Here is a 22,793-nt window from a genome sequence, read left to right on the forward strand (position 1 = left end):
AAAATTATCACACTACACACTTTATAATATTTTTCTCTCAACTCAATTGTGATTTTCTTCACAAATGAGAGATCTATTTATAGAAAATTTTTACAAATAATCCAAAAATAAAATACATCATTACCTACATCATCACACACTAATTTTCAATATTCAACACCTAATTTTACCTAATTTTCAACATTCAACATTCACATTTTCAACACAAATATTTAACACATTTTTAAATAATTTTTCAACAATATCCATTATTTAGAACATAAAAATAAATATTCTGGTCGCTCCATGAACCGCGATTTTTACAAAACCACAGCTAGATCAGTAGCGACTCCAGTTCACAGGGAAACAACACCCACTCCTGCTGCTTGATTGTGCTGTTGCCTACGGATCCTGGTCTCAATCGATGGACTGAAGGTCGCCGCAAATTGATAAAAATGGCGGCTTTCTTACCTCAGTATCAGATTATCAAGACCTGTGATCACGTTGTTCTTGCCGGTAACATTTCGGCGATAATTGTTTCTTGTAGTTGGCCATACGATAGTGTGACCCTAATCATTGTTCCAGCTTTCAATTTTACACTTCTCAGTTTCAATGAGTTAGGATTCGCGTTATTGAGTAATTGAATTCCCTTCCTTTTGTAATGTTCTAAGCTAAGTAACCGATCACTTGGAAGTTTGAGTAAGCATTTGTCCCGATGATGTAAATTTTCTCGTTTTAGTATTTATTTTGTCGAAGTCGTGGGTTTAGGACAGTTTAGGTTTTCTAGATGCAGCATGTGTGCTGTTAGTTTGTGGAAATTTGATATTGAAAGTTATATGCACAGAGTGACTTCACATGATCAGATTTAGTGGTAACAAGATAGTTAAGAATCAACTTAGTTTCAGCTTCACATTGAACGATTGGACAAATGCTGGTCAAGATCCTGTGGTGGAGGTGCTTATTTTGGTTGTTCGAAGGAACATGTATTTTTTTTTTACAAGAGTTGGTAGATATTTCAGATTGATTTTGAGTAATTGCATGTACCATTACTTAGTGCAGACACTTTATTTACGTTAGGTCACTGAAAATTTTACTAGTAAAGGAAGAAACTTTTGCATTTCGTGTCCTTGGCTTACAAGCATCTCACAATTTTGTCATAGTTGAGGATTTCAGTGACCTGTGGCCTGTCATCAAGAAGGGATTTGAAGAACGGCTACCATTTAGAAGTGTTTTTCTGAACAATAAAACCCGCAATCCTGTTATGGTCGATGAACTACCCGCAGAATTCATATTGACTACTGATGCACGACTCCGTAGTCGGTTTCCGCAAGAGCAATCGTTGTTTTGGTTTCGGGAGCCATATGCTACAATCGTTCTTGTTACTTGTGAGGTAGTTCTTACAATATCTGTTACTTCCTTTGTGTAGGTAAATATGTTTACCCTCTTCTTAGCTTAGGTCTATGTCCCTTCACTGGAAACCGCTATCATTTCTTCTTACACTTTTTCTGTTCATGATTATTACCCTTTCTTCGGTCTTGATTATTTTTCATATTGTTGGCTCTTGTCTAGGATCTTGACGAGTTTAAGAACATGCTTAAACCACGCTTGAAACTGATAGTTCAAAATGATGAACGAGAATGGTTTATTGTTTATGTGTCTAAAGCACCGGCTCACAATGATCAGGCCACCAAGATGGCCAAAAAGGTGTATGCCAAACTTGAAGTTGATTTTAGCTCGAAGAAAAGGGAAAGGTAATAGTTCTACCATGCCATTGTGAAATTCCAGGCATTTTGTGTTCTATATTTGAGTAAAATGTTTACATCAGTTACGTTTGACATTTGGCTGTTTCTGGGATTGTAATAGCCATTTTGTTTACAATTTTTTCCATCGAAATATTTGATCTTCACTATCATGGTCCCTCTTCTCTATCACTATTCTCAAAATTATATAATGATTGTTTTAAATCTCATTCTTGTTTTATACTGGTATTTTGTAAGAAAATGTGGAATTTAAGTAAAATGCAAAGAATATAATAGCTGACTATGGTTATAATAAACTATGTGAAGATCTTATTTCAAATGCTTCACTTAGGTGCTGCAAACTTGATATCCACGGGCCTGATGCAAATTTCTGGGATGGCTTGGAGGCCAAAATCATCGAGTGCATCAGAAACACACTTGATAAACGCATTCAATTTTATGAAGAGGAAATCCGAAAGCTCAGTGAAATGCGATTCATGCCAGTTTGGAACTTCTGCAACTTCTTTATCCTAAAGGTAAAATTGATATCTATTTTTACTGTTAGAAGAAGACAATGATTCAAGCGTACTGCTTATCCATTGTTTTCCAGTTTTCCACATAATAAAAAAAAATTGAGGGTATCTATTCGTCTTTCGATCTTCGGCTGCAATTGTATGAAGATTTAAAATATATAGCATCACGAATTTGGAAATCTGCAGTGCTCGCTGGTTACCCCTTGAATAGTGTGAAACTTTAATTTTATCAGGGTCAAATGGATCATTGAATCAATAGTCGCTTTTTCTGTTTCCCCTTGCTCAAATGATCGAGAAGAAATTGGATAATCCGGTCCATAAAATAAAAACAAAGAAATTTTGATAGTCTTTTGCCTGTCTAGCTCCTGACAACTGTCATAATAACCATTTAGTTTTTGCTGGAATGTATGAGTTCCTTTCCAATCACTTAATTAACTCTTGTATTTATTTCTGTAGTTTTGTTTTTTTGGCATTCAGTATCTATTTTCACGGAGCAACTTTGAGATATTATTTGCATGTCAAGATTTCTCATGTGTATTCCATCTCTGTTGACAGGAAAGTCTGGCTTTTATGTTTGAAATTGCTCATCTACATGAAGATGCATTGCGTGAATACGACGAGCTTGAACTTTGCTATTTAGAAACAGGTGTCCAACGAGCTTTTTACCTTGTTTTAAACTGCTTTGTGGAAAGATATTGATTCTACGAGTCATTTTCTTTTCAAATTTTAGCGAATAGCTGGTATTGGTCATCATTGACGTGTTTCTTAGGCTCTTATTCTTTCTTTTATGAAGATCCATTCTCCATGTATCATGTAATGATGGTATTGCTCTTGTACTGTTTGACTGTTTGCAAAAGACATGGTAATTTTCATATTAAGGTATTAATATTAACGGTCTTGGAACATAAAGATATAGTAAAAGCGACCGACCTTGAACTATCCATGCATGTTTTTAATTATACATTTGTTTTTTCCAACTCATGTTCTAACTCTTTCCTTATTTTGACATTATGGTTCACTTAATTAAACACAGCATTAGGCTTATTTGCTTGCTCTAGTAAAATGAACTCGAGTTCTTTCTACATTTTGCACATAATATTGTCTTCTCCGTGTATTACATGTTATTTCTACTGTGCTTTTGGTGCTCCTCCATCATCCTTAGTTCTGATTGCAGTTTATGTAGTTGTGTAGATGTATGACCTGACTTTGTTTCACATATCTGTGCATTATAGTTAATATGGTTGGAAGACGAAGGGATTTTGGAGGATTGGAGCCAGCAGATGATCAAGCTATTCTTCTTGACCCAGGGAAAAAGGCATTAACTCAGATTGTTCAAGATGACACATTTAGAGAGTTTGAATTCAGGCAATACCTCTTTGCTTGTCAAGCAAAGGTACGAAAGACTGATGATTTGTTTTTATTTAGGTTTTGTTGTAGCTTGTTTAATTCCTTTTGGTCAGTCTATGTACTACTTTTGTTTTAAAAAATTTGTTCAAAATCTACGTATTTGATTTTTAACTGTAAAATACTGTGCGCGTACTGAATATTAGCTCAGTCATTATTTGTATTTGCCCGTGTGCATTTAATTTCATTTCCTAGAGCCCTAGATTTAAACAAATTATCTTTCTTTGCAATGTTCTGAGGGTGTTCTGCTGTTGCCTCACTTAACTCCAGTTACTTTTCAAATTAAGTCGTCCATTTGAGGTTGCATCAAGGGGTTATTCATTCATAATTAGCTTTTCAAAGGCATTGGCAGTGCATGAGGTAGTTTCCATTTACCCCTGCTTGGTATTTTCCTTTAGTCTTATCATAGTTGTTCTGAAGGGAAGTTTTCCTACTGAGTTTCCTATTTATGGGGGGTTTTTCAGAGTACATTTCCTTTTTGTATGCGTGAAGTATGGGTAATTACTGCTTGCTTGGCTGTGATTGATGCGACTGCTGCTCATTATAAAGATGGATTAGCAACACCTGATGTGGAGAAGGAGTTTTACCGTGTTCAAGGGGAACTTTATACTTTATGCCGGAGTAAGGTAATATTCTTCATAGTTAAGGATTGTGCCTATAAAATTTAATTGTATGGCACTAGCAACTTTTTGGCCCATATTCTAGGTAATATTCTTCATAGTTAAGGATTGTGCCTATAAAATTTGAATGTATGACACTTGCAACTTCTTGGCCCATATTCTCTACTATGTGTAATAGTTTGCATGAGAAATAGATCTTGATGCATATATTGTGGACGGTTTTGATCTTCGATTTATAATTCATTACAATGAAAATGAAGTGCAAAATTTATTTTATAATTTCTTGTTACAAGATCAATGGAACAGTCTGCTGAAGTGTGTTATGCACTTATGCTGTGGCAGTTTATGAGGCTAGCATACTTAATTGGCTATGGAGCAGATATAGAAAGAAGTCCGGTCAACAGGTACTTTCCCAATTTTGTGATTATATAATTTAGTTGGTTCTAGCTTCCACCACTTAAGAATAAAATATATATAACTGCATTCTGTTGGCATATAATGATGAATTGGATCGTTACTCACAGATGGAATAGTAATTGCCTAGTTGGCAGTGTACATGAAATGGAAAATAGTAGTAGTGTTGGGGAAATAAAGACGAACTGTTCGACCACCATTAAGTATTCTGACATGTGCTTATTATTTGTCTTATTTATCTTATGAGTAGCGCTTCACTTAGCACGTTACCGTGGCCGAAGCCAGGAGTTTAGCCTTCACTTCCATCCAATGCTTCATCTGAGGTGCTTGCAAAAGAAAAGGTGAGTTTCAGTGAATGGAAAGTGAGGAAATTGCAGCGGGGCACATAGTAAACTACTGTCTTTAATTTTCATTTAGATAGCTCAGTACAATCACAACAATAAGTTGCCTATTTTCCTTTAGCATTTACTACTCAACATGGAAAAATTACTTAATATTTTAATAAAATATATATTCTTACATTTTATGGACTTCATTATCATCTCCAGATGCCTCCACATTGGCTCTTTTAGCTTGGAATTTGAAACTATCATTTGAAAATGAATTATGTTAAATACAGTTGTTATTGTAATTCCTAGTGAGTAAAAATTTCACGAACATGGGTGTTTTAGATGGCATCTGATATTGTTGACTGCAATGTCTTTCTTTGTAGTTTGCATGAATGTATGTCTTTTGTGAAATAGGTCATGCTTTCCCTTTAACCAACAGATTTCTGATTTAAATTTTCTAGCACCATAAATTTCCCAATAAAATTAATCCTTTAAGTTCGAGTGAATCGCAAGAGTATGAGTTAAGTTATAATATAGTGTACAAAGTATGAGTATCGATCCAACATAGATTGATTAGACAAATTTACCTCAAGCCAAATTCTTTAGTTAATTAAAACAATAATTGAATTAATTAATAAACTAAATTAATAATGAAGTAAAAAGACCAAACAAACGCAACATAAATAATTAGACTGAAAATAATATATAAACAATTATTAGGATCTCGGTTCACCTACCTCTGAATCTTCTCTAATGATTGAATTTCAATTCATAAATCATGCTTTTGACGGGATTCACTACTTTATTAATATATTATGTTAATCTAATTAACAAAATGCAGTAACCAAGTGTCCTTGTGTTATTTAACAATTGCAATCGCATTGACGAACCGTGAAATCCTCTAGCTTTCGATTTTCTGTATATGACTATCAACATGTATCCAACTTTATATGTCTATGCAATTTATAGATCTATGGTTATATTATGATATCATTTTATAAAATCTCTTATCGGGTACAATTATAACATATAAAATCATTTCAAAGTTGATCATGCTTCAGATAATGCAATCAAATAATAACATAATCAAGAATGCTTAAAAACTAAAGTTCAGTTTTCAGAAAGAATTTACAACATTGATGTTCGGGGGTAGGATCTCCTAAATCCTAACTAAAGAAAGAGAAAAGAAGAAAAACAATGTGTTGAGTTCTCGTTCTTCGAATGAATTTTCTTCGTGCTGCTCTCTCTCTTGTGCGGCTGCATGTGAGTAAATCTATATGAATTGTGAATAATTTTCGTGTATTAGGGCTTCTCCCAGATATAAAGGCCTCCAAGACTCCTTAAAAGTTGAAACAAATCATGGAGATTTTGTTTCCTTATCGGGTCACTCGAATGCGGATGAATTCTACCACCCTAGCGCAACTTGCTTGCTTTAATTTTCCAGTTAGATGCGCTGGGGTGGGCAAAACCTCCCGCCCTAGCACTAGCTCTGNAATAACCCTTTATCAATCTCCTCATACTAACCATTTGGCGAGCAAAATAAGTTACAAGACAAAACAAAAGGAACAAAAACTAGTTCAATAGAGATTTCATTGTTTTCATTCATGCCTCAGCGAATCTCTGACATACTTCCCATTAATCAAAGCACAATATAAATTATCGCACACCTCTTGAAGTTTACACAATACATTTCTTCATTGAACGTGTGTGTGTGCTATGTATGTTGTCAAACACAAATCATTAAAACTTTTCAGTTGTAAATTATAGCTCTATTGAGGGTTACCAAAGGCAAGATAAAATAAACAAACGAATGGAGTACAATGACAGATTAATTTGCGCACATTCAGATTTTGCATCTGATTTTCTTCAACTCCATACATTTCTCTTTTGTAGCTTAGGAGTAGGTTTTCCTTCCTTTATTTGGCTCCCCCTCATCTTACATCTGAAAGATCCTTTTCGCAATACATCATTTTTGCAATAAAATTTTCTTTCATAAGCGCATTTTTTTATTTAGATATTTATTCCTTTAGGGTATGAATATTTGGCTTTTGGTTTAATCATTTTATAAGGGTAAAATTATGAGACTCGATGTAAGAATGAGTTTCATGTAATTTATGTTTCATGGTAGGCTCAACTCAGTTCAATAGTCCACGAAAAATTGTCTAAATCATTTTCATGCTGCTTGTAAGCACGTTGTTGCAAAGGACATGCATTCAAGTTCAACCAACACCTCATGCTTCTCAAATTCTCCACAAAAATTTTGAGTTTCACTATTCACACAATTCACCAGTTGCAACGTACGTGCTTAAAAATATTCAACATTTACGCAAAAAATTCATGCTTCACAAGGGTGTCCGAAACTAATGAAAAAACAAGATCAATAGGAAATGTCTTATCATTAATTTGTATTCGTCATTGGTCAGATGTCACCATCCCATCATTATGAACTAGATTTTACATGACTAGACTTAAATAAATGCATGATAAATTTTTGTTCTAATGACACCAAATAAATAAAAGAAAAGAACTACTCCTCCCCATATTAAAGTCATGCATTGTCTCTAATGCACTAGACGACACACAAGATACAAAATCAAGTAAACACAAATGCAAGAAATTGAATGTAGGAAAACAGAAAAAGGAACTCCCCTATTGATTATAAGGAGTGGGCTTGAGGACTTCGGATGAACATCAATCTTCTTATTCTTGCACGAATTTGTTACGTCACCAATCTTCCACTTCCTCCAATGTGCATACCTTGCATGAAAATTTAAGAATTTAAGCAAGATAAACGCACAAAGAAACAAGAACTCAGTGCAAAAACTAAAATTAAAATAAATAAAATGGAAATAACACGCTTGGGTTGCCTCCCAAGTAGCGCCTGATTTTTAGTCGTCGGCTTGACTATCAAAGAGTGGTTGACGCCCAAAGTAAGTGTATATGACACCACATATGGGTTTTGGTTCCATATGCTCTCAAGTATAACTTGATATAAATATTGTAAGTCCGTCACCTCGACAAAACACGGCTGTAAATAATAGGCACGAGATGAGAAAATCAGTTCATATCTTTATCATATAATTCTTTAAAAATATTTTCCGGATGAGGCTCAACATCTACTAAAGGTTCAAACATCCCTAGATTTTCGGTCTATTCAAAATCACTCTTTCCACTTTGGTTGTTTGAGTCATCATCATCAAACCAAACTGGATCGACCACCGTTTCGCTTCACTTTGCATTATTGGCGACTCTCAAAAATTGATGTTGTGAGCTCTTCTTCAAATGATATTTCTTCCAACACTTTTTCCGATTAAGGCCAATCCTTCCCCAGTCAATGCCACATATTTGTCCATCATAACCTCGAGTTGATCCATAATTAATTCTAAACCATCTTCATCCCCGTCTTGATAGTCGAACGTTTGGTTCATAAAGTCCGGGTAACTAATTTCGGGGGTATATGTGGCTCTAACTCTATAGTGAAGGATACCAATGCTGATGGTAGTCAAAATCTGCCATATCATTTGACAAATATATCATTTCATCATCATCTAAGCTAAATACGGGACTACCAGTTGCCAGAGCTCCATTGATTACTCATCTTCCCGTTACTGTATCCAAACCGTTAAAGAAAGTTTTGTTAAAAAAATATTTTGAATAATCATTATACCTAGAGGTGTTTCTAAAATATTGAATATGTCCGATGCTGAGTAGAGTGACTCTCCGTGTTGTTGGGCAACATTTGTGAATATTTTTTACAGAACATCTCGAAATATTACACAAGAAAAATTCCTACAAAAATATAATAGAAAACGGTAGATCAGGCAGGATTGAAATAAATTAATAAATAAAATTAATTAAAGAAAGTAACTAAAAGAAAATTTTGCCAATTTCAATCCCCGACAATGTCGTAAAAAACTTGATCGAATTTTCTTGCACTGTAAATTCCCCAATAAAATTAATCATTTGAATTCAAATGTCAAATGAATTACAAGTGTACGAGTTACGTTATAATATAGTGTACAAAGTACTAGTATCGATCCCACAGAGATTGATCAGACAAATTTACCTCAAAACAAAATTCTTTAGTTAATTAAAAAAATAATTGAATTGATTAATAAACTAAATTAATAATAAAGTAAAATGATGAAACAATCGCAACATAAATAATTAGATTGAAAATAATAATAAAAAATTGTTAAGATCTCGGTTCACCTACTCCTAAATCTTCTATAACGATTGAATTTCAATTCATAAGTCATATTTTTGACGGGATTTTCTAATTTATTAATATACTATGTCGATTTATATTAATATAATTAACAAAATTAAGTAATCAAGTGTCCTTGTGTTATTTAACAATTGTAATCCCATTAACAAACCGTTGAATCCTCTAGTTTTCGATTTTCGGCATATGACTATCAACATGTATCAAACTTCATATTTCTATACAAGTTGTAGATCTATGGATTATGTTAACTCATCATGTTATAAAATTACCTTTCGGTCTCCAATATAAAATTACTTCATAGTTGATCGTGCTCCAAAGATGCAATCAAAACAATAATATAATCAAGATTGCTTAAAAATTAAAATTCAATCTTCAAAAAGAATTCACAACATAGATGTTTGAGGGTAGAATCCCCTAAATCCTAATTAAAGAAAAGAGAAAAGGAAAAAAACGTTGTGTTGAGTTCTTGTTCTTCACTTGAATTCTTCTTTGTGCGGTCCTATCTCTTGTGCGGCTGCGTGTGAGTTAATATTGATGAATAGTGAATAATTTTTGCGTATTAGGGCTTCTCCCAGACACAGATGCCTCCAACTCTCCACAAAATTTGAAATAAATCATGCAGATTTTGTTTCCTTATCAGGTCGCGTAGGGCGGACGAATTCTACCACCTAGCGCAGCCTGCTCACATTAATTTTTCAGTCAGACGCGCTGGGGCGGGCAAAAACACCCTCCCTAGCGCGAGCTCCTAGCAAATCTTTCTTTTTTTCTCTTTTGCATACTGAGGTGAGCAGAACACCCGCCCTGTCGCGCACTGCTCGTACTTCTGGTCAACAATTCCTTATTTTTTTTTTATCACATCCACCTAGAAATCAGCCCTAAACATGTGAGGACGGACAATATGCATAAATAATGAGTAAAAATGATATAATATTTGGAAATTTTGGTCACCCATGTAGCCCAAGCTTTATACTGAGGGTAGCCTGAAAGCTTATTTACATTTAATGTCGGTGTGGTATATGGATTAAAGGATATTGTTGAAAAATTGGTACTCGGAGCTATTAGTTTCAAAGAACTATTGACTCTAGAACAGTTATGTTTGTGATCTTTGAAATGAGGATTTCTGAACTCATTGCTGAAACAGATTCCCACTACTTGTTCTGTTTTGAAAATACGGACTTCTTATGAAAGCACCATGCATTTCATTCTTAGGCTTGTTTAATTTTAGTGAAGCCTTTCTTCCCTCGCCATTTTTTTTCTTACTTTTGATTGTCGTTACCGTGTAGATCTCAAATTTTTTTCCTGATTTAGCCATCCAATTTCTGTGACCATTCACAAGTTTTTCAACAAAACATTCGAAAAGTTGTTTATGCTAAAGTTTTAGTGATTTTGGTGCCTTTTACTTTTAATCTTTCTACTTTGTTTGTATAGATGATACTCCAAGAAACTTCACAGCCTAAACACTTTGACATTCAGAGGAGGCCACTGCCTCTCGAGCCATCTCTTCTTCTGCGTGAGGCAAATCGTCGTAGGGCTTCTCTATCTGCTGGAAATATGTTTGAATTGTTTGATGCTCGTCCAAATGCCGTCGAGAGGTAACTAAACTCAAATATTGGATCATCTATAATTTTAATTGCTTAACCATATTTCTCCTTTACGTGGCTAAAAGAGCAAAGAGAGAGGTTATTTTGACCCAATGATTTGAACTTCTCTGTTTGAAATTGCATGCCATCCTTTTGTGCGTTGGCAAAGCCAAACTACAATCCAGATTTTTATCAGAGGAATTGGTTCATAATTTCTTGTGTTTTTTTCCCTGTAAAATTACATTTTACTATAAGTATTAAAATTAATGCTCTACCCCTTAAATTATCATTGAAGCATCAACTCCGTCAATTGATAGACTATTCGTTTGAAGGGTCCACAACATTAATCATCAATTAAAGTTACTCTATTAGCTGCTTGACATTTATGTCTCCCGAACTACGTAGCTATTTCTGGTTTGTGTTCATCTCATCAAATACCATGGCACCACCTACAATGTTCTATTTTAGAATTGGAACATGCAAAGAAAATGGATACTGACTTTTATTTAGTCTGGATCTTATGCAGAAATTGCATTTGTTCTCTAGGTAGTTTTTTGAGTATATCCTCATTGAAGCTCTATATTTATATGTTAAATGTTCGAGATGGGAATATAGGATCCCTCTGAGCACTCTGGAAAATCTCAAGTGTAAATTCCAAAAGACAGTTAAGGAAAGACACTGCATGTTTGGTTTTGACTGGACCTTGACTGTACTTATGAGCCATGTCAAGTGATATTGGCCTTGATGACTTCTCCTGGGAATACAAACAAGTTTGGGAATAATATTTATATGTTTAATGTTCGCGGTGGGAATTTAGGATCCCTCTGAGCACTCTGGAAAATCTCAAGTATAAATTCCAAAAGACAATTAAGGAAAGACACTGCATGTTTGGTTTTGACTGGTCCTTGTCAGTACTTAAGAGCCATGATAAGTGGCATCCCCTGGAAATACAAACAAGTTTGGGTATAATATTGATGATATTGCCTCTGTTATTAAAGTTGGCGTTGGCATTTGTGAATAGCTATATCTGTTGGATGTGGCACTACCAACCTTCTTTGCGCCTAGGATCTAGTGACTTGGAACCGAAACCGGTGACTACAGAATCTTGAGTTGACATGGGTATTTTATATGATGTGACGTTATAATCTAGCATTGCATTCTTCAGTTGGGCTTATAATTCCTTGTAACCCTTTTAACTGGTGCCCATTCAGATTTAATACAAGTCCAGTAAGAGTAATTAATTGCTGTTGGAAATCAGTTGTTATTACTTAATATGCGCAAAAGTAAAACGTTACTTTGTTTGATGCCTAGAACTTTGTTCACTTCTAAATGTTTGAATCTCTACATTAACTTCAACTCGTTTTTGGATTTATTTGATAGTTAGTCTTTCCGTCATTCGTCTTGGAAAATTCATTCATTTTAGAAGTAAGTTGCCAATGAGAAAAATTTCCATTTCAATGATGGCATAAAAGGAACAGTTACATATGGAATTAGAAATGTGGATGTTTTGTGTGAGATGTACAGATTACCTTGGGGGATTATCTTCTCTCTCTGTTTTTATTTCTTGGTTTTTTGTTTCATTCCACTGGGATTGGACGTATGGGAAGTTTATTACATTTGGGTTTTTTCCGCTCATTTTCAATTTGAGTTTCATTGGCAGTTCAGGACTAATATCCCCGTCGCCAAAAGCGAATGCCTTATCCATGTCGCGGACCCTTTCTTCACCTGGCAATTTTGAAGGTACAATTGACCGGCTTATGAGGCTTGCCGAAATATATGTTGCTGCTGAGCATGCCTTACGGAATACAATTTCTGATGCTGAATTGTGGAAATCATTTTCTTCTGTTGCTGAATTTGAGGTAGTGACTTGAATGATTCACTATTCTGTCCTAGTAATGGATTAAGCCTCTTCCAACATTCTTTCTCTGATTTTCCTTCTAAATATTTGTGTGCATCTACTTTCACACGCTCAGGGACATTTTGAATTTCATTGACTTAAGTTCTAGATAGTCTTTTCCAATCTTAAGTTACGATATGTATCTAACTGAAAGCTGTTATTTCTCAAGGAAATGGAGTTTGTTCCATTATTTAATATTTTTAGAGCTTCTCATCTTTTGGTTTCATATTTGCCTAAAGAGATATAACATTATGTAGTCATTTTTATACTATGGTGAGTTTATTGTTGGTTGTGTTGATTCTCATTTCATTTCTTTGGTATAATCTTTTGTACGATCTGGGCTTCTTGCATTTCAGAAAAAATATCTGGATCTGTCAAAAGGTGCGGCAAATAATTACCATAATTCGTGGTGGAAGAGACATGGGGTTGTCCTTGATGGTGAAATTGCTGCGGTCTACCATAAGCGCTCAAATTATGCTATTGCGGCAAATCTGTATGAGAAAGTTTGTGCACTTTATGCGGGTGAAGGATGGGAGAACTTATTGGCGGAAGTCCTCCCAAATTTGGCAGAGTGTCAAAAGATGCTGAATGATCAAGCTGGCTATTTATCTTCTTGTGTGAGATTGTTGTCCTTGGATAAAGGATTATTCTCAATAAAAGAGCGACAAGCATTTCAATCTGAAGTCGTCCGTCTTGCTCATGGTGAAATGGAGGACCCTGTGCCCCTAGATGTTTCATCCTTGATAACATTTTCTGGCAACCCAGGGCCTGCTTTGGAGCTTTGTGATGGGGACCCTGGTATTCTCTCTGTAACACTGTGGAGTGGATTTCCAGATGATATGACTGTTGAATCACTTAGTCTTACGCTGACAGCAACACATAATACTGATGAAGGAGCCAAGGTATTTGTTCTGTTTGACAATCCAACTTAGTTGATGTCATGTAATAATAAAGCATCTTTTGCGATTTTTATTTACTCTTTAATGTGTAGGCAATAAAGAGCTCCGATGCTATCGCCTAATGCCTGGGAAGAATACAATCACCCGTCCAGTGCCCCCCAGAAACCTGGTTCCTATGTATTGGGGGCTCTCACAGGACATATCGGTCAATTAAGTTTCAGATCTCATAGTTTTTCAAGGGTTGGCCCTGTGGACGCTCATGATTTTATGAGTTACGAGAAACCAACAAGGCCAATCTTGAAGGTATCACATTGTGAATGTAAATTGAAATTATACTTTTTTTCTGAATTGGAGATGTTATCAGTGGAAACGTGATTCATTTTTATTACCTGTATAGACCTTTTCTGCTTTCTACCTAAGAGATTCACTTACTTTATGCTATTGTCTAGGTGGCAAAACCAAGGCCTTTGGTTGATCTTACTTCTGCTATTTCATCTGCTTTGCTGATGAATGAATTGCAGTGGGTTGGAATAATTGTTACACCAATTAACTACTCCCTGAAGGGTGCTGTACTGCACATAGACACTGGTCCTGGCTTGAGGATTGAGGAGGCTCATGGCTTCGAGATAGAAAAGCACAGAGAAGAAGCGTCACAGAATAGAGCCAACATGGCTGATCCAGAGTATTGCCTTTCTCATACTCAAGCTGAAGTCAATAAATTGGCTCTTGAAGATGGCAACATCAGGTTACCCGATTGGGCAAGCAACATTACTTCGGTTTTATGGATTCCACTGCAGGCTGTTAGTGATGGGATAGCTAGGGGAGCAACTGCTGGTCAGTCATTTGTGTTGACTTATGGGAAATTAAAAGATCCTTATATGGTTAAGATTCACTATTATATTCATTCATATCTTGATAGGGATGGTTGTACCCCAAGGACAGAGTTTAGTGGATGGTTTGAGGATGATAGCTCTGAAACTTGAGTTTGGAGTTTCTCATAACCAGACATTTGAAAAGTACCATTTTCTTTTGCCTTCCGAATTAATTTCTTCTATGTTTTTCCAAAACATTTGGAGTCAAGTCTAAACCAATTGCGATCAATCACAGGACAATTGCTGTGCATTTTACAGATCCTTTTGATGTGAGTACACGTGTTATAGACAAATGCGATGAGGGTACTCTGCTTTTGCAGGTATTTATCGCACAATTTTTCATAACCAGTCACCTTCTTAAATTTGTAGACTAATGGATTTGTACTACATTCTTCATATTTTTGTGCACCAAATGGAGTTGTATGTCACATTTACTTTTATTTGTTATGCATAACCATGTGAATTTAACCTCCAAAACCAGGGCAACGTCTGGTTTTTCTATTTGACTTATATGAAAGGATTGTGAAGAAATGTATCTTCCATGCTCTTCTCCCAAGTTTTTGCTTTTTGTGCAGGTCATACTGCAGTCCCAGGTGAAAGCTTCGCTTAATGTCCATGATGCTTGGCTGGACCTTCAAGATTGCTTTGATCATACTGGCAAAGGCAATGGAAGACAAATCTCCAGGTTCTTTCCATTGGTTGTTTCTCCTAAATCCAAAGCTGGAATGCTGTTTAGCATCTGCTTGGCAGACACGTCGACAAATGGTAAATTTAATATTGGTTCCTTTCACTATTTTTTTGATATCCCTTTCGATTCAACTCTTTGGTTTAACTGAAGTACTGGGTTATCGTACATCTGCAGTCAACAAGAAGATATGATCCATCCTTCTCAGTTGCTCACACGTTGCAGCATATTCATATTGTTATAGACAGACATTTGGAGACAAGTTTTTCAAAATTTCAAAGAAATCATCACCTATTGTTAAGTATAAAAATGTTGAAACTTGAAATTAGTTGGAGCAAACAGGAATATCACGGATTGAATGGTTATTGTCCCTTCTAGGTATCGACCATTTATCCTGACCTTACAAAGCTTTGTCACCACTCAATCCTTACCTCTGGCACCATTTTTGTTCTATGGAAGACCTCCTTAGTTTAAACAAATTAATTAATTCAATCATCAGAACCTTTCATTGCTTCTCATAGTAGCACTTCGGAAATTTCCTTGGTCAAACTAAATAATATATGTGATGATTAGATATACTTTTGCCTAAACTATACAAAATTTTGTATAAGATGTCAGAGAGAGCTTTCTTACATGGTCTACTACTGCTTTGTTTGGTTATTTATCTAGTACATCTTCTCCTTACAGATGATACAAAGGAGTCGCGTCCAGATAGTATATTAAATATCAGATACAAAATATGTGGATCTAGAAAGCTTGGAGCTCACACCCCTGTGGCTGATGGACTTTCAGAATCTGGTACTGATGATGAACTATTCTTCACCTTTAAGAGCGCCCTTACTTTACAGAGACCAGTGCTGGACCCTTGCCTTGCTGTTGGTTTCCTTCCTCTCCCTTCAAGCGGTCTCCGAGTTGGACAATTTGTGACCATTGAATGGAGGGTTGAAAGGTTAAAGAATATGGTGAATGGTGCTGCTGACAACTTTATGAGTATTTTAATATTTTGTTTTGTGAGTATTTTAAGATTTTAATGGTGCTGCTGACAACTTTGTGAGTATTTTAAGATTTTGTTTTGTGAGTATTTTAAGATTTTGTTTTTCTTAAATATTCAAGGCTAAAACATCATTCTTTCGTTGCAATTCTACGTAGGCTACCATTTGATGTTTGCCATGATGAGTTGATTTATTCCACCAGGTGGATGACATATTGTAGCAAGGAGTCTCATTTGTGATGATTTGTTATCTTTGGTCATGTTGTTGGTTGGCTCGACCTCCTAAGGTGGTCTCTATAGGCTGTCAGCGGCCAGCAGGCTGCCGAAGCGGTCAATGATTTTAAAATCCTAGTCAATTGTTAAAATCAAATAATTTTAAAAATCAGTCAAAGTCAATCAATTTAAAAACCCTTAGATATAATAAAAACCCTTCACTCTCTTTATATTTGCTTTTGGTTTCAAGTATTCTCTACCATCAGTCACCACCTGTGTCACGACCAGCCCACCACCAGCAAAGGCCAAGCCCAACCCAACAACTTCAAAATATACTGTTTATCAAAATAGCGAGACGTGGGCGAAAATCTCAAACACGCTCACAATCTTGCGAGTGGTGAATTTTCCGTAAATCGCCCCATAACTAGATCCATTACCCGTGAACATAACAACTTGGTATCAGAGCCGGGCGCTTGGGGGATTTGCTTTCCATGCATAGGCAGTTGGAGGCCTTTATCAACATGTACAAGAAGGACAGACTTGCGAGTGACCAGCGCCAACGAGAGAACGACCAGCGACATCGAGATCTTGCCAAACGCTTGGAAGAATTATCTATCCAAGTCACAACATCGAAAACAGAAACAGCGCACGACCAAGGCGGTGACAACAACCACATGGATTCCCATGATACGTACTCCACTAGTCCACGCACACAGGAAGGGAAAGACAACTCGTTATTCGTACCTAAATACATCCGGTTGGACTTCCCTTGTTACGATGGAAAATCAGATCCTTTGGCTTGGCTAAATCGTTGCAAGCATTTCTTCGACCATCAGCACACACGAGGCGGAAAAAGTGGGGTTAGCGTCCTTCCATCTCGACGGCAAGGCCCAGCTATGGTTTCGCAAATTGAAACGGGATCAGCCCGGTATCCAGTGGATCGACTTCACAGAACAGTGTGATCTCAGATTTGGCCCACCCATTTGAGGAGATACCTTTGGCGATGTTGCCAAACTACGTCAGACAAACTCGGTGAATGATTATTAGGAACGTTTTGAGGAATTGCTGGCCCGTTCGGGTCCCATAACATCAAGGCAGGAGGTTCAATTGTTCATTAGTGGATTGCGCATAAACATTGCTATAGAAGTTCAAATCCACCACCCAACAAATCTCAATACTGCTATGAATCTGGCGCGATTATATGAAACACGAAATGACTAACATGGTGCGAAAACAATGCAGATTTGGGGAGAAATTCAGGGCTGCCACTTGAGGGTCCTCATTGATTCGGGAAGCACGCATTGCTTCGTGGATACACCAGAGGCCGACAAGCTAGGGTTATCCGTGGAAAACTGTCCAACTTTAAGGGTGTCTGCGGCCAATGGCGGACAACTTCAATGCTCTAGAGTATGTCGGTGTACATGTTGTTCTGGGGGGAGCTCGTTTCTCTATGGATTAGTTTTTGATACCATTGGGAGACTTTATTGTGGTCTTAGGAGTGAATTGGTTGTGCATGCTGGGTGCCATCAATTGGGACTTCACTCACATGGTCATGAATTTTCCATGTGAAGGAAACTCGGTTAGTCCACAGGGAGAAGATCTTAGTGTGAGTTCGGGCCCTTTTGCCTTTACAATAACAGAAGCTAGCGGAATGGAACTACCAGGCCTTCAGACGCTGCTGCTGGACTTTGAAGGGATTTTTGGGGAACCTAAAGGGCTTCCACCACGATGACAACATACACACATAATTATATTAACCCAAGGGACAGATCCTGTCGTGGTTCGACCCTACCGCTATCCGCATGCGCAAAAAGATGAGATCGAAAGACAGTGCGCCAATATGTTAAGGCAAGGGATTATCCGACCCAGTACATCACCGTTTTCATCACCCGTATTATTAGTCAGCAAGGCCGATAAATCATGACGTTTCTGTGTAGACTGCCAAGCTTTGAATGTGCGAACTGTGAAGGACAAATTCTTAATCCCTGTGATTGAAGAACCGTTGGAAGAACTTGATGGGGCCCAATTCTTTACCAAGCTTGATCTCCGAGCAGGATACCACAAAGTTCTGATGGATCCAGCATGTATTCCCATGACGGCATTCAGGACTCATCATGGCCACTTTGAATTTTTAGTTATGCCCTTCGGGCTAACAAATGCGCCATCTACTTTTCAGGCCATCATGAACTCTATCTTTGGGGATTACCGACGCAAATTTGTTCTTGTCTTCTTCGACAATATTTTGATTTACAACAAATCTTGGGGAGGAACACTTGAAACACTTACGTATGGTCTTCTCCACGATCAAGACAATACAGTTTTTCCTCAAGCGATCCAAATGTTCTCTAGCTCAAACAGAAGCGGCCTATCTCGGCCATCGAGTGACATAGTCGGGGGTCAAGGTCGATGAAGAGAAAATCGCAGCCATTGCTAATTGGCCGACCCCCTCCTCTATCCGCGCCCTTCGTGGATTTCTAGGCGTTGCGGGTTACTATCGCAATTTCGTCAAGAACTATGGAATTATTGCCGCACCCCTAACCGGCATGCTTCGCAAGAACTCCTTCGTCTGGTCACAAGAAACTACACGATCTTTCGAAGAATTAAAGAGAGCTATGACATCGACACACGTCCTAGCCCTACCGAATTTTTCAGAACCCTTTGTGGTAGAGTGTGACGCTTCCGAAAGTGGATTAGGTGCTGTTCTTCTTCAAAATGGGCGCCCCATTGCATTCTATAGCCAGGCATTGGCGCTACAACACCGTAAATTAGCCGCCTACGAAAAAGAGTTGATTGGTTTAGCGAAGGCCATCCGCCAGTGGCGAACATATCTATGGGGAGTATCGTTCTTGGTGCACACCGATCATTACAGTCTCAAATTCCTGTTGGAACAACGCATCACGACGTCCCCTCAGCAACGATGGATCAACGAGCTATCGGCATTTGAATTCAAGGTGGAATATAAACCAGGGAAATCTAATGTGGTGGCCGACGCCCTATCGAGACGAGATGAATCTACGGCCGACCACCGCCACGTCTTTTTATCATTTTTCCCAGGGATGGCGAAATTAGAGGCCGTCGACAAGGAATTACAGACTAGAGACGAAGTCCTGAAACGTCTCCGGCAACGTCTGCTGCACGTCCAGAACCTTATGAAGACTCAATATGATTCATCTCACTGGGATGTCCAATATTCAATAGGGGATATGGTTCTGGTACGCTTACAACATTACCGCCAATCTAGTGTGGAAAAACGTGTGAACAAGAAGCTCTCCCCACGTTACTTTGGCCCCTTTGAAGTTATTGCACGTGTTGGTGAGGTCGCATATAAGCTCAAGCTTCCTGACTCTTCCTTGATCCACCCAGTTTTCCATGTCTCTTCTCTGAAGCCATTTAAGGGCAATATTCCCCACGACACAGACCTGCCGGTATTCAACCAAGACGACCTGCCACAGCCAATGGTCATTCTCGATTCAAGAGTCCGCTAGGGACGTCACGAGCTGCTGATCCATTGGGCCGGCCTCTCACCCACCAAGGCTTCTTGGCAGGATGCATTCACCAAGGCTTCTTGGCAGGATGCATTCACCTTGGCTGCGGAGTTTCCTTCATTTGTGATCGTCCAATCGTGGACGATCACGTGTCTTCAGATGGGTGTAATATCACGACCAGCCCACCACCAGCAAAGGCCGAGCCCAACCCAACAACTTCAAATGATATTGTTTATCAGAGGCATACTCATGGGAAGTACAAGGTGGTGGATTAGATCATAGGATTCTAGATTTATCTTGTTTTTAAATTCCTTAAATAAGAGTTTATCTCAATTAGTTAGGAAGATATCATTTGGATTAGATAAGGGTTTTTATCTTGGGATAGAGATTCTTATGATTCAGTTTGAATTGTCAAAAACCTTGTATATATCTATCAGAAGCTGAGGAATAAAGGCGTTGAATTTTGTTGCTTCTATCAAAGTCGGAGATCGTGAGGTTCTCTCTTCAACGAGCCTCAACCACGATTGTCAAAATAGCGAGACGTGGGCGAAAATCTCATAAACACGCTCACAATCTTGCGAGTGATGAATTTTCCGTAAATCGTCCCATAACTAAATCCATTACCCGTGAACGTAACAACCTGCCTCAAATCACCTCTAGCCGCCGCCGCTATTGGCTACCAATTATCTAGTTAGTTTAAATTTATATATTTATTTGCACTTTGTCTAGATTTTATTATATTGTATGAAGTTTTTTTTTTATACATAAATAGTATTTAATTACATATGCCTACCACGGTGCCTAGGCGGCTGAGGCGGTAGGAGGTGACTGACCGCCTTGCCAGTTCCCACCACTTCCCGCCATTTACAGCATTACCCATTTTATATTATATAATTCCTCAACATGACAGTTATAGCGATTAACTCAGAAGAAAACTGACATATATTCAAATAAAACAATACTGGAATCGTACTAAATTGCACTTTCTTTCCCGTGACAAGATGAGGTGTTATACGAAGTCAATGTTAATCCTGAGAACTGGATGATTGCAGGAAGAAAAAGAGGATACATTTCACTCTCCACAAAACAAGGTATCTCGACATCCTTCTTGTCCCCCCTCCCTCTCTAAGCAATAGACCATCCTTCGTGCATTTCATCTTTTTCTTCAGGTTCAAGAATCGTGGTCTCAATATTGTTCTTGCCCCTGGTGGCTGGGTATGTTCACCCTCCTCAACTTGGCTTGCCAAACGTAGAAGAGGCAAATATAAGCTGCAATCCACGAGGACCGCACTTGGTTTGTGTTTTGCCTCCTGCACTTAGTTCCTCTTTATGTATTCCTGCTTGATCTCGCCTTTCTTTAGTACCATATGATGTAAAGTATTACAAAGTGTGTTGATCTCTTCGATTTTCATGTTGTTGCATTGATATTGTTAAAAAATAAAATCATAATCTTTAGTTTATTAGTCCAATTTTTGTGTATTCAATTAGCGTTGCATGTAGGATACAGTGGAGACTCGGAAATATCGATTTGTTGAATACAATTTTTTCCAAATGAAACATAAGCAATTGATGTTCTTCAGTTTCGTTTGTTCCAAACCTTCGTCATTGTTCTATAAGATAAGAGAATTAAACCCACTGAACTTTTTAAAGAATCCGTTCGTTTGGTTTTTGACGAATCTATTATTTCTTAAATAATTGATAGTTTTTAATTTTCTAAACGATATAATATGATTAAAAAAGTGTTCACAGTTTGGTTTGGAGTATAAATCAGTTGGTTAAATTAGTTTGATTAATTTGGTGATACAAACATTTAAAAATTATTAATGGCAAAAGTATATAAAATTTATGAATAAGGTCCCACCGAGATTTGAACTCGGGTTATTGGATTCAGAGTCCAATGTCCTCACCACTAGACCATGGGACCATTTTGTGAGAGAAGGGGAAGTTTATTATTATTATTATAATCGTTTTTATCCATTTAAGTGGCACAATTGACAATTTGATTCTCCACTGATTAAGTCACACAATTATTTTAAAAATGATGATTCTATTATTAATTTTGGCTCTAAAAATATTAACTGACATTCAAATTTGTTCCTTTCATATAAATTTTTTTCTCATGTTCCTACAGAAAGTTCTTGATCTATAATTAATTTGACCGAAGAAACTAAAATGATCGATTAATGATAAAACCAGGATTAAACAGATATTTTTTTTAAAAAAAATGATATTTTTGCGTAGTTTAATTTTTAATTTACTACCATCGGTTTAGCATATACTTTAAAAAGAAATACATGTGACCATCAATTTTAATCTATTAGTTTATTATGGTAAGCAATTTTTCATTAGTGATTAATATTTCCTAAGTATGAAATTTTGATGCAAAATTAGAATAGACAGATGAAGATACCTAAAATTGATTGTCTGACATGATTATAGCATTAAAAATTACAAGCTCTATTGTAAAAGATTATTATTACATATGGTTCCTGACGCAGATTACTTCAACAACACCTAGCACAATCATGTTTCGTTTCATACCTCAGGGTGTATAGTAAAGTAGTTCAATTAGAAAATAATAAATGAGAGGGGCAAAAAGCCTTTGGTCTTTTTATGCAAACATGTAAACTATTATTACATAGTAACCTCCTGTAGATGAGGAGGAACTTGCTTAGCTACTTATAGTAGCCGAAGTTACAACATACATAAACTAGTAAGATAAAATATTACAATTTATTTGAAAGAAAATGAAGATGTTGAATGATGCCTTCATCTTCCTTCTGCCTTGGTATTTATAGAAGTCTTGGTGGATTTGAAATCTGGACTTCAATGCTTTGTGAATTATTCTGTCAGTTGTGGCCGACAACATCTTGTGAGTAGTGTCCCTTCAACCACTAGTTGGTGACTTTTCTTTAATGGGTGGTT

The 22,793-nt window shown here is 37.0% G+C and overlaps 1 protein-coding gene and 1 non-coding gene across 2 annotated transcripts; one reads left to right on the forward strand and one right to left on the reverse strand.

Annotated features, from left to right (window-relative positions):
• The first annotated feature begins 274 nt into the window (after positions 1-274).
• LOC140980426 (trafficking protein particle complex II-specific subunit 130 homolog) lies at positions 275-21,447 on the forward strand. The gene is given in 23 exon segments (XM_073446233.1): positions 275-495; positions 1,140-1,369; positions 1,549-1,730; positions 2,071-2,254; positions 2,807-2,897; positions 3,484-3,644; positions 3,926-4,015; positions 4,120-4,281; positions 4,618-4,679; positions 4,940-5,030; positions 10,675-10,838; positions 12,487-12,685; positions 13,080-13,625; positions 13,715-13,736; positions 13,739-13,780; positions 13,783-13,925; positions 14,072-14,456; positions 14,542-14,638; positions 14,730-14,814; positions 15,070-15,259; positions 15,867-16,165; positions 20,869-20,959; positions 21,038-21,447. Coding segments are annotated over 23 exon segments (3,753 nt in total). The 5' UTR covers positions 275-434; the 3' UTR covers positions 21,214-21,447.
• A 273-nt stretch (positions 21,448-21,720) lies between these two features.
• On the reverse strand, positions 21,721-21,792 carry TRNAQ-CUG (transfer RNA glutamine (anticodon CUG)). The gene has a single exon. It is a non-coding gene; the product is annotated as a tRNA-Gln (tRNA).
• Positions 21,793-22,793: the final 1,001 nt, after the last annotated feature.

The sequence above is a fragment of the Primulina huaijiensis genome, chromosome 7, assembly GCF_012295235.1.
Source record: "Primulina huaijiensis isolate GDHJ02 chromosome 7, ASM1229523v2, whole genome shotgun sequence".
Taxonomy (NCBI): Eukaryota; Viridiplantae; Streptophyta; class Magnoliopsida; order Lamiales; family Gesneriaceae; genus Primulina; species Primulina huaijiensis.